General features: G+C 39.5%; 1 protein-coding gene across 1 annotated transcript; it reads right to left on the bottom strand.

Annotated features, from left to right (window-relative positions):
• Window positions 1-230: 230 nt before the first annotated feature.
• Window positions 231-14,855, bottom strand: LOC140928282 (cleavage and polyadenylation specificity factor subunit 2-like). The gene is made up of 20 exons (XM_073378021.1): window positions 14,627-14,855; window positions 13,714-13,873; window positions 11,315-11,420; window positions 9,630-9,759; window positions 9,115-9,230; window positions 8,718-8,806; window positions 7,882-7,980; window positions 7,420-7,487; window positions 7,102-7,324; window positions 6,656-6,759; window positions 5,786-5,876; window positions 5,332-5,432; window positions 4,642-4,699; window positions 4,517-4,565; window positions 4,347-4,404; window positions 3,095-3,182; window positions 2,845-2,985; window positions 2,494-2,736; window positions 1,249-1,383; window positions 231-869 (listed from the first exon to the last, which is right to left on the bottom strand). Exons 1-20 carry the CDS (start codon window positions 14,773-14,775, stop codon window positions 777-779), a joined length of 2,301 nt encoding a protein of 766 aa, XP_073234122.1. The 5' UTR covers window positions 14,776-14,855; the 3' UTR covers window positions 231-776.
• Window positions 14,856-15,535: the final 680 nt, after the last annotated feature.

Genomic DNA, 15,535 nt, shown 5'->3' on the forward strand with positions numbered 1-15,535 from the left:
AAGCGGATCTCTGTGTGGGGATTAGCTGGACATCTGATTCTCGCGAACACCAATATGGCCGCCATGACGTCATGTGAAAACGCCCTATTGAAATTTGCAATACCGCTGAGGTTTTAATACCAATGGCCCTAACCTTGGGGCCTGTTTACATCGAAGTGCAGGGCCCCAGGCAGGTGAGGTAATCCGCTTATGTGGGGTAGCGATTGCCCGCGACAATTCACTCTTTGATGTTCTAGTCGCCTGTACTAACTTTATTGAGCCTGTTTGGGCAAACCAACTGTATTCACTGACTAACGAATGTTTTAAGGGTTGTTTTTAGAAACAGTATTCGCATCAATGATTATATTTTGTCATTATCGTTTATAACTGTAACAATGTCATCGCCGTTATCATCATCAATCACCGTCATCAACGACGCAGCAACATCTCTACTCTTCTACTACTTTTCTTGTTTAACACTACAAGACGCAATAAAGCCAACAGTAAAGCCGCCTTATTGAAAGACAAGACTGGCCAGCTGATACTTGCGCTACAGAACACAAAACGTCTTTCTCCTCATAACAGGCGCAAAAGAGCAGTGTACCAAAAGTAGTTCTTGGTCAGATCACGGACACATCTTGTAATTCTCTCCGTTTGACAAAACCGACATCCTTGATAAAAAAGGGTCTAGAAGACGCTTCAAACTTCATCTAGCGAGTTAGTTTTCCGACCACTAAACTCAATAGCTCTAGCAGAGGCGGAAAGAAAGGGCCAAGGTGTCTTCACCACGTTTCCCTTTACACGACGGCGTATTGTTGGTACAACAGTTCCCGGATCTTGTAATAGTCGTCACACACGGCTCCTTCCAGGCCCACCCGACCAGTCTCGTTCTGAAAAAAACGGCAAGAACAAAATTAGGTTGAGAAGAGCCGTTATTTGCGCGAGGAAACAATAAATACAGTACTCCGGCATTGAAATCACTCTAGCTACGCGCCTGTGTGTACCCTTCCAAAACCTCAAGTAAAATTACAGAAAGTAAGTGGCAGTCGTAATTATGGTATCCCCGAGGGAAAGAATTTTTCATTTCGCCTTTACAATGTTGTTGACAGAAAAATCGAACCCAGGATATTGGCTGATATACGACTTATGCAGCATGTATTTTCCAAAATATCGATGGGCAGGTAATAACGAGCTGTAATTTTTAGGAAAATAAAATCCAATTCTGTGATCCACTACGCTGTATCGAGAAAGTACTAAGGTTTTACTCACTCGTCTAACTGCTACGACATTGTTGCAGATCAAAACACCTCCGGCAAACTCCGCTTGTATTCCAGCCTTGTTTAACACCTGCTTAAAATCTGACAAGCGAGGCTCGTTAATATAAACTGAAGTGTGTCCGGTGATCTGAGGAGAAAAAAACAAAGAATGCACTTAATAACATACTATTTTTTATTTTTTTTATTTTTATTTACCACACAATAATTACAAAAAATATGCGAAAAGAAGAAAAAAAAGTGGCGAGGAGACCTAACAGAAACTATAGGAGCTTATGAGAGGTTAGGCCTCCTCGAACTATGAGCTAGAGCTGTTTCACATCAGTTGAAGAAAAGAAGGCGAAAAGTCGAAGATGGAAAGATTTATAAATTGTTTTCATACTTACTCAATAATTTAATCTTCAGTTTTTTCTTAAAAGAGGAGAGGAATTTAAGAGTTGATGACCTTGTTGTCGAGTGAATTAAAAAACTTAGGCCCTTGAAAAAAGGGCGAGAACTTCTTCGTGTTTGTACGACAATACGGTAGACGGTAGGCCTGGGAATTTAATTTTATTCTTGTGTTCTTAAGAATGGACTGAAACCTTCTAACGCAGCGTGACCGACTGGTGTTTGAGTTGTACTAGCGATTCAGCAATGCTCAAGTTCTGAGTTCGCCATCTTTCTTGGTGGTACTCTCTCCTGCACATAGACTCCCGCTGGGTATTCCAATAAAAATGGCAACGATTAAAAATATGCGCGCGATGGACGACGGGAAGACGGAAAAGACGGGAAACTAGCACCTGTCTTCCTCTCCTTCCCCTTCCTATCGTCCGGTTATTACTTGGTGTTACGGTGCACGAATTTATGCTAAGTAGTATATGCCAATGTCTATGTCATATAATGAAAGTATCGTCCCCCGTTCGCTTTCTTTTTCTTTCTCCTTCGCCTCCTTATGATTTCTCTGCAGATAGCCTCAGCCACAAGTTCCTCCAAACTTTCTTTCAAGTTGCCCCAGAATTTCTGAATTTGCTTCAAATAGCAAAAGTTGCCAGTAAGGTGCTCCAAATAAAGCAAAGTTACCAAAAAGGTACCGAGCATCTTGTGGCTGAGACTATTTGCGGAGGCGAGAGCGCGAACACTACATAGTGTCCCTGAGGAAAATACGGTCTCCTCGTAGTGAATACTATTGGTGAGTTTCCCAAGAAGGCCTGAATGAAACTGAAAAATCTTGAACCTACTAGCAGATGGATTGCCTTCTTACCTGAGAAATCGGAAGTTGTTCCAGCACGGGCACTGTGTCCATTGGCTCCTCTTTACTACCACTTTGATTAGTCTCCATCTTCTCCTGAGCCTCCTCCTCGTCACGCAACTCGCCATCTTCAAGAACCAGCCCCACGTGTGACTCCGAAGCATTAATGTGCAGTTGTCCATCCACCCACGCCAGTTCTGCGTCACGCGCACGAGAAAACTGTAACGAACTAACAAGAGCGTCACGCAACTTGACCTGCAGGAAAAATAATCACGCACATATTGAGATATTGACTAAACAACTGGCTGTAATAACGAGGTTTCCGTATTAAGCGAGTGTCCGTAAAAAGGGGTCCGACTTTACCTGGTAAATGTATCTTTCGCCAGTGGAGTCCACAGTTTCGCCACATTGTGGAGTAAAGACCTGATTGACCTGAATGCTGCTGCTCTCTTTGCAGTACTCAGCTAAATGTTCTGTGGCCTCTGCGGTTCCGTGCACTAGAATCTGTCACAAATGAAAGTGAAGGTTGGTTTATTAAAGGAGCTGTGTCACTAAATTTATCTTGGGTTCAGTTTGTTCAGATGGAACAATTTTGAAGGCGGAATTAACTTACAAGATTCCTTGGGTTAACTAGTGAAAGAATTCTCTTGATGGACTCGCCATCTGAACGCCCTTCAAAGTCAATATGCAACAATGAACACCTGTAAAAAAACACAAAGAAGTCAGTTCACTCTGCGAGCACACACCGCAAAGGTCTTTCAATAAATTCAGAAAACCTGGGAGACGGCAGTGACCACGACATAGAAAAATGCTCAAGGTGAGTGTAAAAGCAAAACTTCATGCACAGTTTGCTCATTTATCAAGCTAAGAATAATAAATCCTCATACGACGACTTACACTAATGTTAACGTACGAATAATTAGGCCCCTTCCACATGAATTCCGACATTTTTTAGGACCACATATTTTTTTTAACCAATCGGCCTTCCGTCCACTCAAAACCAAATAATTTCGCTCACCAAAACCGCATCTTTTTCAAAGCACTCACCAGATGTGGGCATTTTGTATCCGCAAAACGGATTTGCGAATTCGTGTAGACGATTGAAAACGGATATTTTCGAATTCAATTCAGGTCCCGTTCACACGAAACCGGTCGTTTTTGAAACCGCAAATGTTGTTACCCGGATTCGTGTAGACGGGGTCATACAATGTTCTTACTGGGATTTCGTACACTGGGGTCCACAGGATTCCGGTCATTTTTGAAATCGCAAATATTGTTACCCGGATTCGTGTGGACAGTCCTTACAGTGTTCTTACCAGGATTTCGTACACTGGCGTCCACAGGATCCCGTTCACACGAATCGGGTCATTTTTCAAATCGCAAATGTTGTTACCCGGATTCGTGTGGACGGGGTCCTTACAGTGTTCTTACCAGGATTTCGTACACTGGGGTCCACAGGCCCATAGAAAAGCTAAAAGGGGGGTCATTGAGGGTGAGGGAGAAAAGTGGGTCATAATTTTTAGATCAGTCAGCTCAACGTTTTCACAGGTCTGAGTCTTAGATAATTCTGGGTGTTTTCTAAAGATGCCATAATCAATTAAATTTGGTTTATATAATAAGGAAATGTACACGTACGTTTACGTACGTCTTGTAATAGGTTTTTTTCTTCTTCGCAGCCTTCGGGACTCCCCCCCCCCCCCCCATTCCGCGGTCTGGTAAGAACACCGGTCCTAATCCACTGGAGAGCGATTTCAAAAAAGTGCGTTTTCAGAGAGCGGATGTGGATATGGCCTAAGGCCCTGACCGTTCTCCTTAGTTACCTAAGAAGAGCAATGTAGTGAGTGTGAGAGGATAATGATGCTCACCTGATGTTTAGCTTCCGTCTTTCAACTACACACTTTGTTGGTACTTTGGACATTTCTCCTACAAACACACGAACATACAAATGCGTTCAATACAAGAACATGTACCAACATTTGCGCCCAATCAGGGAAAATAAGTAAATCCGCCCCCCTTAGAAGTCACATACACATACCTTGTCCAGCAATGGCCTCAGATTCTGTAGCTTCCTTGTTACTTTGTTCCTGTAGTTGAAGAAGAGCAATTCATTAAGTTGGGAAGAGAAAAGAGATAGTTTTTTTTATTCAAAGCCTTTCTCACCGCTTTAGCTTTTTCTTCTTCTGCTGCTTGTAATTCCCTGATCATGAAATCTTCAGGTCTGTTTAAGAAAAGATTGAAATTAAGACTTCTCAAAAAGCCAAAAAGTTTTAATGACACTTTTTTTGGTAAAGACATGATGGTAAAAATAATCATAAGCTTTTTCAGTTTTAACTTCACGGACACCCCCATACTTCAGGCAAGGATTGACAGGTCCCACAAACGCCATATTGTTAAGAAAATACCAACTTAAATTACATGTCTCTCTCCGAGAGCAGGCAAGATGAGGCAAATTCTGAGTTCTGATGGGATACCCGAGGGGGCAAGATAAGTCTATCGTGTTTGCTCACAATTACCCACTTTGTCCTGCCAAAATAGTCTGGTCAATAACGCATATCCGTGATGCAACCCCCCCTTTTGTAACATGAGTTTGGGCTGCTTGTGCTCGAACAGACTGCTCACAACAGTGATTTAACTGATCTATAAGCATAGCTATTTATCTTTTCAATCTGTTGGGAATGGCGATAAAGTTTGTTTTCACAATTCAGAGCAATTAAACGTAGTGAATTAGCTGTAAAAATGGCTTTTTTGCTGAAGTGATGTTAACGAAATTCTACTTTGAGTACTCTGCTCTGTAGCAGGAGCCATAAGGAGACATCATGCTTCTTGTCTGTACTAAATGTAAGTACAAACCTTATAAACTCTCCATAATCATCCCACTTTATCTTCTCTTCATGACAGGGAAACATAGGATATGATCTTGCCTGTTTAAAAAAACTACTTTTCCGACCACCCTGAAGGAAAAAAAATTCAAAGTAGAATAATGTAATTGACAAGTTTAAATTCCTACCAATATTCTTTCAGATATTCTGAAAGAACAATGTCCAAGACATCTACCTGCCAAAAATTAGCATTTCGGGGTAAATTGTCTTGAGATATTAGCCCAGTTATTTGTATGGAGTCATCCCAGCATAACTGGGCTAATATCTCAGAGACAATTTGCCCCACAATGCTAGTTTTTGGCAGGTAGGTCTTGGATGTTGTTCTTTCAGAATATCCTGACAAATTTATTGTGACGTCACAGTTTAGAACTCTATGCTGGTACTGTGTTTACAGCTCTAACCCCTATGCCCATTTTAAACCATACCTTTTCATCCGCCATCATAAGATCATGTCTAACTCCTCCTTCTAGATCCTCATCGCTGTCACTATCACTTTCCTCTCCTGTCAAATGGTGACTGAAAACAAAAACTCCTAATCACCCTTGTTTAAGGTGTGTACTGTAAATTAACACACACGACTGACAAATGACTCAGCCAGATGACGAATGTCTTGTGGTAAACATGTTCACACCTCAACTAACTGTACTGGAAGTATTTTGTTTGATTATTGATTGTAGAGTTTAAAACCGTGTTTTTTTGTTATGATTCTCAAACTGCTTCACTCAAAAGAGAGAAGTGCATTCGAATAATTATGTGAAATTCATGTATTTATCTTTTCAGTGCTGTAATAGCTAGAAGGATTTATATATTGCAAGTGACACCTTTTCTTATTTGTCCATTGTAAAAGGTACAGTGTTCACATCAAGGACCTCTGGATCTTCTGCTATATTGGTTCATTTTGAAAAGAAAATGTTTTCCATCTATAAACTGTCTACATGCTTGACATAGTCACATACACAAAAAACAGGGTTTGCACTTTGTTTTAAGTCATTGTACTAAACATGTCTTCATACAGTGTAAACAATGTTAGAGAACAGAACAAGACAAAGACAAGACAAAAAGGAGAAAGTAAGTCATGGTAAATGCAAAGTAAGTCGTGGTAAATGCACAGCCAGCTGGGCTGCTCTGAAGCTTCACAACAACTTATCATTTGGAACCGATTTTTAACATGTACTTTGTCAGCACCAGTAGCTTCTTTAAGCAAATTGAAGAAATGCATTTCATATTTTATTAGTATTACCTAGCCAGAAGACGAAAAATAGCCCATAAAAAACAATACCATAAACTACAAGTACCTTCTTTCAGTGGCTTCAATTGTTTGTCGACTCTTTTCCTTTTCCTTCTCTGCTTCCAAATATCTTTCAAGTTCTTCTCCTTCCAGCTTCACTCTTGTTTTCACCTGTACTCCGAAACAATAACAACCAATTAAAATTATTTGAGTAACTGAAGAGTTTTCAGAGTTTTCATTAGGCGACAGAGATTGGAGAATTCTCCGTTTAATATGCAGAATTCTTTGACTAATGTTTGGTAGCTTATGACTATCTTTCATTCAGCTGTGGAGCCTCTTTCAAAATATTCTTCTGTAACGTTACACCTTTCTCCTGCTACTAGGATTCTTAATGAAAACCCTGTGATTTCCACAAGCCCCAGCAACCAACAAAAAATTGCTGTCTAGTTATCACAGAAACACTTGCTAGTCACAGTGAATAATCTTAAGATATGAAAATAATTCTAGCTTTACCTCAATATCAACTGCTTTCAGCTGTAAGTTTTCAATCAAAGTCCGAGCCAGTGTCCCAGGTGATGGTCGACAGGTGAATACTACTGTATTTCTGGGTTCCTCTGCCCACTTGATGAACAGTTCTCGTGAAAAACCACATGTCAGGTCTGCTACTGATGCTAAAACAACTTTTGGTTCTGAAATTTTGGCAAGGTCTGCCAAGCTGTGGCATAATGAACAGTGTCTGCAAAATAGAACATACTTTACAATAGAACAACTAATCAAACAAAACAAAACAAAACAAAAGAACTACCACGCCCATGAACATGGTGTACAAACCTGAATTGATAAGGGTTCATTCGACCAATTTCAAAAGACTTCATGACCTTGTCACTCATCCATTCTACCTGAAGAAGGACAAAACTAAAAATTTATCCACATGATTTCTGTTTTGTCAAATGGGCTTATATAGTAACTTGGCCACCCCAAAAAATATCATTCAAAAGCTAATTTTTTGAGCACTGGGTCATTGTCAGTGATTTTCACTCTCCCATTGAAACAGTGACACAGTTTCTTCAAAAACTAAACCCTTAATGTTATAAGTGGTTTCTTGGTGTCACTACAGTCTGCATGAGTACCTCTATAATTTGGAGAAAGGAGAATTCTATCACCAGAAAGATCGGAAAAAATTCTGACCTCCAGGTGAGAATCGAAACTCGTGACACTCCGAGTTCCTGTTCCATGAGACATGTGAACTCAACATACTGCAGCACTAAGGAAACAATGTTTTCCTTTCCTCACCTGCGACTTGGCAAACTCCACAACATTGTAGCTCACATTGTTAAGCATTGCAAGAGAATATGCTGCTAATCCTGAATCAGCATTACGCCATAACTGATCCTATAATTTTAAACAGATTATCAATAGGTGAATCTTTGCTGATGTTATTGTTTACATCTTTCCTCATTAGCATGCGACTGAAGCCATAGAAGTTGTGGCCATATATACAAAATAAATTCAAAAGTTGAAAGAGCTGATTAACTTGAGCAATTTGTGGAATTTTCATCTCTTCGCAAGCAATATAGAAGGAAATACCAGCCATCGAAAACTGCAAAATTGCTGGGTGGCAAAAAAGTTAATAAGCCATATATTCTTTGTAAAATTTTGAGTTTGTAAAAGAGAATTTCTCCGCAACCATTCAGTATATTGGCTTCAAATTTTCAGATACATGTATAACTGAAATTATTATGCTCTCTCAATATTCTGCAGTTATATTTTATTAGTTTCATCAGATAATGATAAGCACATGTTAATGAGGCAAAAAATGCAAAAAAATATTTGCCTATAAGGAAATACAAAACCTACTTAAAGCCTTGTGTATTCTTTAACTTGTTTTGTTGAAAGCATCTAAGCATAACGTAATTAAACTATTTAGGCTCAAAATATACATATATATTAAAAAAGACAAATCCAAAACGTTTTTGACACTAGGTCACCATCCCTTAATTGCATAATTTTTATTTCATATGCTTAGGTAATTCCCAACAGAAAACATTTTGTCAACAGAGGTGTTAATGTGCTTGTTTTCAAGGTCATGAAAAAAAAAAAAGACAAAACAAAAATTCCAACAATAGTACCAGTAGCTGAGATAACTCTAACACTCTACCAGCTGTATCCACAACTATCAGTACATTGCCATTTCTTCTAGCTGTAGTCAGGATTTCAGCTATAAAAACAAAAGACATGAAAGCATGATCATGACACTTAGTTATATAAAAACATATGGGCAGTCTTTTTGTGTCAATTGTACCAGAGGAAATTCTGTGGATTTGTACCACATAATTATCACGGAGAAGAATCAAAGGAACAAAATAAAGTCGTCAACAGAAACATTTAACAGGACAGGTTGGAAACAGCAAAACAAAATGTTCAATGATAGATCTTATGAAAAAGTGAAAACACACATTGAAGAAAATTGTAGATAAGATGTTTTAGACAGAAATTGGGAATGATTATAGAGCTTAAAAAACTTACTCATAAGTTGTGTGTCCCTTTCTCTCCTTCTGGCTTGTACATTAAGTGCATTAAAGCTATCTGTTATTAGCAAAGAAGGTCTGCTAAGGGTTTCCAGAACAGCTCCATTCAGGTGCCTTGAGAAAGAAGGGGTAAAAATACATGTACATTGTAATACTCATGGGTAGTTAGTGTGAGGGATCGTAAATGGTCATGAACCTGCATATACGTTTCATCTGAACTTGAAATTTTTAAAGTGTTTCTGATAAGTTATAGAGTTTTTATTACATGTATTTTGACTTTCTTCTTGTCTTGGGGTGACTGGTGACTGCCATATGTGGGTAAACGTTACACAGAATGTAAGGCAAAATTTTTAGGAAATTGTTCAGTGACTGCAATACACAGGGTGACCACTATATACAGGGCCACTATATACAGGTTTGACTATACTTATTCCAGTGTCTCAAAAACAAAACTACATGCAAGTCATTGCTCTCAACTTGATTTAGACAGCTGTTTTCACCACTGAAACACACCTCTCTTTCTTATGATTATAGTCCACAGCATAAATAATGTCCTCCTCTCCATCTTTAACAATCTTCCACATTGTACCACCAATCATATGTCCAGCAGCATAAGGAGTGATTGTCAGACCATGACCCTTTCCTAGAAGAATCATTCAATAAAATTTTCCACAATTTTGGGGGAATTTAAATGTACATGATAGACCTTTTTAGCTTGTATGTTTTGTTTTCCCAATTCAGACCAAATGATGTTCTGCAGAGAATTTGTCTTTTACCTTTTTATAAACAAGCATAACGAAAAGTTACGGAGACAATGATCAAAGGTGAAAACACTTTTGCTCCATCACTGTACTTTGCGTAAGTTTCACGTGACAGATAGTCAAAACACGCGTGACAAGATCACGAGTGATAGAAGGTCCAAACGCATCTAATCAAATCGCGTTCCATGCATTCCATTCATTCTTAGTGGAAGTCCAAATGAATGCTGTCTACATACATGCGAAACATGTAATAATAACCTGGAGATTAGGATTGAGGGCTCCTCTTGTCACCCGCAATTGTGCATGACACATGCACATGGATGCATGAGTATAGGATAATATTTAAAAGAAACACTTCCCTAAGGTACTGCTATGTGGTTTGAAATAGGAAACAGGACATACAAGCTAAGCAGGTCTGTACATCACAACTGTGATGATATTACAGTTGGGGCATGGAAACTGGGTCTTGTTAATGAGGCAGTGTCACAAGCCTTCTGAAACTATGCAATGAGAAAATTCTAACATGTTCTTGATCAGGCCCCTGTAGTTCAAATGTTGGATACTTCTATCCAGTGTTGAATGGACAAATCACTACCCACTTGAAAAGTATCAGGGAAGCAAATGCAATTTCCGTTGGATGCAATGTAGCTGTTGCTCTCAAGGGGGTTGGGGGGGGGGGGGGGGTAATAGGGTTAAGTTTTGCTTGGTATGTGCCACTGGCCTCTCAGAGCCCCTACCCCATTATAGTCTATTCTGTGTCCAATTATAGACCCCACATTAGTCACTTTTTGGGTAAATGTAATTTTTTGCAAACCCAACTTTGTCACTTTCAATTTTTGTGTGTACCTTATATTGAATGAAGAATAGTTTACTTTTCACCTACAGTGCAAACATTCTGGTATGTTTGCTAACCATAAATGTGAAGAACTTTCTTACCCCAAAAATCTGAAAATGTGCGACCCCATTCGAGTAACTCCTTTGAAATGCAACCCGTTACAGTCAATCCAGTCGTGAAAAAGCGACCCCATCCAGCGGCACATCCCCATTAGCCTCTTATAAGGAAATAGCCTCCCCCCCCTGGGGTATTGCTAAACTTGACCAGTCACTTATTAAAATAAATCAAATATATAATAAATAAATAGATAAAAAATATCGCGGGCTAGATGGGGTGTTGGCCTCAACTGCATTCCCGCGTGATAAGCATCCCTTCCATAGCACTCCATTCTACCCATACCGCACTACAACTGAAACCACCCCAGTCCTCACTGTTCCTTATTTCATTTTCGGCTAATTTGTATCCACTCAAACGCCGGAAATTCAATAATATTGCCTTCCCAAAGAGGAGTCAAGCTAAGGCTACATAAAACAGTATGGCAATGGTTTTCATTGTCTGCACAATAATCATGAGAGTGTAAGCAACAAAGTTGCCAAACTTACCTTTCAAGCTGACATTTTGAGAGTATTTCAGTTGAATGATTTTGTCAAAAGCAGCATCTACATCATCCAGACTGAAAACTTCAAAATCTTCATAATTTTGATGAGACTGAAATGAAAAAAATATCACTCTTGTGATCTAAAGGCATTAGGGACTACAAAAATAAGCTTACAGTTGTTATATAAAAATAATACAGTCGAAACTGCACTAAGGGGCACCTCTCTACAATGGCCACTAATGACAAAGTCAAGAATGGTGGCCATCAGTGAAGATTTGACAGAATTTGATAGTCTTGTAAGTGATAAAATACAAGTACTTGCAAAAATGCCACCAAAACAGCACAATGATAATTTTTTTTTTTTTAAATGGACTTAATTCCAAACTAAGTACCAAATGCACAATTCTATCCAGGAGATTTTCTGGCCCATTTGGGAGAGTGGGAGATTTGCCCTGTAACTGATGCCTGGTGAGCTCAGTTGAGAGAGCGCCAGTCTGCTAAGTGGGAGGTCGCAGGTTCAAACCCCTGATGGACCAACACTCAGGGTCTTTAAAAAACTGAGAAGAAAGTGCTGCCTTTGTATTGACATCTGCAAATAGTTAGACTTTCTAGTCTTCTCAAATAAGGACAAAGGTCCTGTCTCACAGCACGTTCACTGATCTGCTCTTATGGGACGTAAAAGGACCCACACCACTGTTTGAAAAAAGTAGGGGACGCAGACCCTGGTGGCCAACCTTTACCAGTTATGGGATTGGGTAGGCATGGCACCTTGCATGGGACCTATGAGTCCTGTTCTTGCCCATTCCCTCTGGGCAGACCTTGTCCAGAAAAGCTGGTAAAGAAAAAAATCCTTTCAGGGCTTGTCACAACATTTAGGATGTTCTTGCCCGGCAAACAACAGTTATAAGCAGGCCTGTAGCCAGGATTGTTTTCCGGGAGGTGCGATCCAATAAGGAGAAGGAACAAACAAGTATCTAGGGGGAAAGCTAGGTGTCTGAGACTGCATTAAGAATGCTTTGAAAATCATTGATATTCGTCAAACTTTTACCTCTAAAATTTATTTTTTTTTGGCAAAGAGACTGCTTAATTTTATAATTGTTGATCCATGAAACTGGCTAAAAATAGTAAGGTCCGAACATGAAACCAGTCAGAATGGTTGCACTATTCTAGACACAAAGACAAAGTTTAAAACAATATTAGCTGTAGGGAGCAACAACTGTCATGATAAGGAGGAATAATAAGAACATCATTGTGCTCCAGTCCTACAGTACCATTCAAAAGTAAGTTGACAGTCCGTTGCGAGTCTCGATTCCTGTGTGAATTGAGAATCGAGAACAAACTATTGAGAATCAAGTGGATAATTGATAGAAAAAATGTACGACTCGCATTATTCTAATTTCATGAAAGGGCTTATAGTTGACTGACGCATGCTACACTACAAGGGTAGGATAGCTCGAGCTTCACTATTCTGCAGGTAACACCAACTACAGTGTACATGTGTAGCTGGGTTCAGCATGTCAAACATTTCATTAGCAGGGAATCCCATACTCACTGTTGAAATACTCGGTAACAATTCAGACTTTTCTAGCCTGAGAAAACAGATGACATTTTGCGACGCCACCAACGGTTTCCCCGCAAATTGCAATCTGAGAAACGAGCACAGAAATTCCATACTGATGACGCATCACTACCCAGATCTGGGTAGTGCTTGTGATTTGTTGAAGCAAATTTCACAAGCGGTATGACCAATATTAGAAGTACTACCCAGATCTGGGCAGTGATGCATCATCAGTATGGAATTTCTGCGCTTGTTTCTCAGACGTTAATTTGTGGGGAAACCGTTGGTGGCATCATGAAATGTCGTCTGTTTTGTAAGGGTAAGACTTTGCACAAAACTATGCAAAACAAACCCTAAAGGATTTTGAGCCGCTTTCAAGAATAATAAAGAACATTTTAAAAACCTTCATCTAGGGATGAGAAATCAATTTCTGATAGAGCAAAGATACATGTAAGAAACCACAGGAAATCGCTGTATTGCAAAGGACCACATGACCTATGAATCCTCCAAAACAGACTTAACCCATTGAGGACCACATGAAGAAGCAAGTGACGTATTAACAAGGGGCAAATGCCTTGTCGGCATACCAAATCCTCTTTTTTAACTTTATAAAGACTTTTTGTGGAAAGCTTGTGACTCTTTCACAGTATTTTCAATTTTACTACACATTAATGAGTTAGAATAGAATAATACTCTTAATTCACTTCGTTTTAAATTCTTGCTGAACAAAAACATGGACCCTCTGAAGCCTGTGGGGGTAGGGGGCAGGGGGGGTGCTGGTGCACTCATCCTCACTACGGGCCTGATAAGTTAGAACAAATAATATGCCAGAAATGTAACCATACCTGAAACAAATCATACATGAACATCTGTCCCATCTTATACACAGGAATGGTGGTGTATATTGGACAGTGGAGACCACACTTTCCTACTAAATACGGTAGTGCACCCATGTGATATATATCAGGAAATGTCAAGAGTACTGCATCTATCTGGTGTATGTGTCTGAAGAAAAAACATACTATTGAAAACCACTATCAGCTTATATAACTACTATCAGCTTATAACACTATATTTCAATCCCAGGGATTTGTTAACTGAAAGTCCTGTAACTTTTCTGGACTAAAGCCATAAGTTTTAAACTAAAAACAAATGATAACGAAGATTTTACACATGTCTGATTCTCAGATGGTCCCAGGTTGGTTGCTCAAATTCCCTGTTCTCTGATATCAGTGTACCGGGTTGGGCTCATCTCTAGTGTAATATAATTTATTACTCACATGTACAGCTGACATAAAACAAAGACAACGAAACATCCTTAACAGTGAACCTAACCCTGACAATAGTCCATAAAACAAAGTATACCGGGGAAGTCCCCAATGTCAACTGTTTCCCTGTTTTAGTTAATAGACATTGTTGATTCACAGCAACTGGAGCAAGTGATTAAGTTTTTAGGAAATCAGGAGTAAAACTCATCTTTAAAAATACCAGCCAGATTGAAACTGTTTCATCAGATTTGGGAAAATCGCTTAAGTTGGTGCGGTGGTTATCAAATTGATCTACATAATTTGTACTTCAAAGATGAGGCTACTTTTAATTTCAATATGCAGATCATCGCAGCGTCAAGTTTTACTTAACGTAGATAGCATTTAGTTTGGTCTACTGTTACCTTAACTCGAAATCTGCAAAATAAGAAACCTATCAGAGTATACCTATACAATCCTCAAAATACATGTCCCCTGACTCAAAGCAACTTACTTTTTCACCGGCTCAATAACTTCCGGACTGAAAGCCTCGTTCCATCCGCAATCAAGGAGAAACCTAAATTCGTCGACTTGAAGCAAATAACATAGCGGCCCCTCATCATAAGCACCAGAAAGGACAGTAAGTTTGATTATAGATGTCATCGTGATCTCTCCTTCGTACTTTACAATTGAGCCGCCATCTTCCTTTTCTCCCACAAACCATTGGGGTGCCACGGGGCTCGAGCGGCATCCTGGGTAGAAATTCCCAGGCGTTTGCAGCGTGTTTTGTCCAGCTTATGAGTTGCCATTTTTGCCTCGTTGAATTCCCCACAGAAGTCAATGTTATGTGAAGAAAAAGAGCAGCTGCTTGAGGTGATGAGAAGAAGAAGTAAACCCAGGTTGAGGTGTGGTTTTCATCGCAGTCGCAGCCGCAACACCGGTAAAAAACTTGCAGAATATGGTTCATAGCTGATCCCGCGCGCGGTGTCAAGCTTACGTTAAATTGCTACTTTGCATGTTCGTTTCATTTCTGTGCTTAATGATAGCGTTTTTCTGCTTATGTACGAATGTTTCTATTCTTTCCCAGGAATAGCATAATATCAATAGAATGAACTCATTTACGACTCGGGTCGAAGTGTCAACACTGGTGAACGTACTTGACCACTAAGACTCTTGAGGTAAGGGAGGACACGTTGCTTTTCTCGCTCGGTCACAGGTAGCCCAAGCGTAATGTGAGACAGTGTCAGGTCAGATGATGTAAAAGTACTCAAATCGCGCTGAAACTTCGTAAAAACAAGACAACGACGCCAGGTAACAATATTTACACTTTATTAATAACTTTTATCGGTTTTACTTCATTTATGTCATCTAAGTTTTAAACTCTATTTTTCCCATACAAACTCTCATATTACGCTTGGGCCAC

Source organism: Porites lutea, chromosome 2, assembly GCF_958299795.1.
Source record: "Porites lutea chromosome 2, jaPorLute2.1, whole genome shotgun sequence".
Taxonomy (NCBI): Eukaryota; Metazoa; Cnidaria; class Anthozoa; order Scleractinia; family Poritidae; genus Porites; species Porites lutea.

Coding starts and splice junctions, on each gene's coding strand:
- LOC140928282 (XM_073378021.1), bottom strand. CDS start 14,775: ATGACATCTATAATCAAACTTACTGTCCTTTCTGGTGCTTATGATGAG. Junction 9,231..9,629: donor TATAATCATAAGAAAGAGAG/GTGTGTTTCAGT, acceptor TTCTTTCTCAAG/GCACCTGAATGGAGCTGTTC. Junction 4,566..4,641: donor AAGAAGAAAAAGCTAAAGCG/GTGAGAAAGGCT, acceptor CTTCAACTACAG/GAACAAAGTAACAAGGAAGC.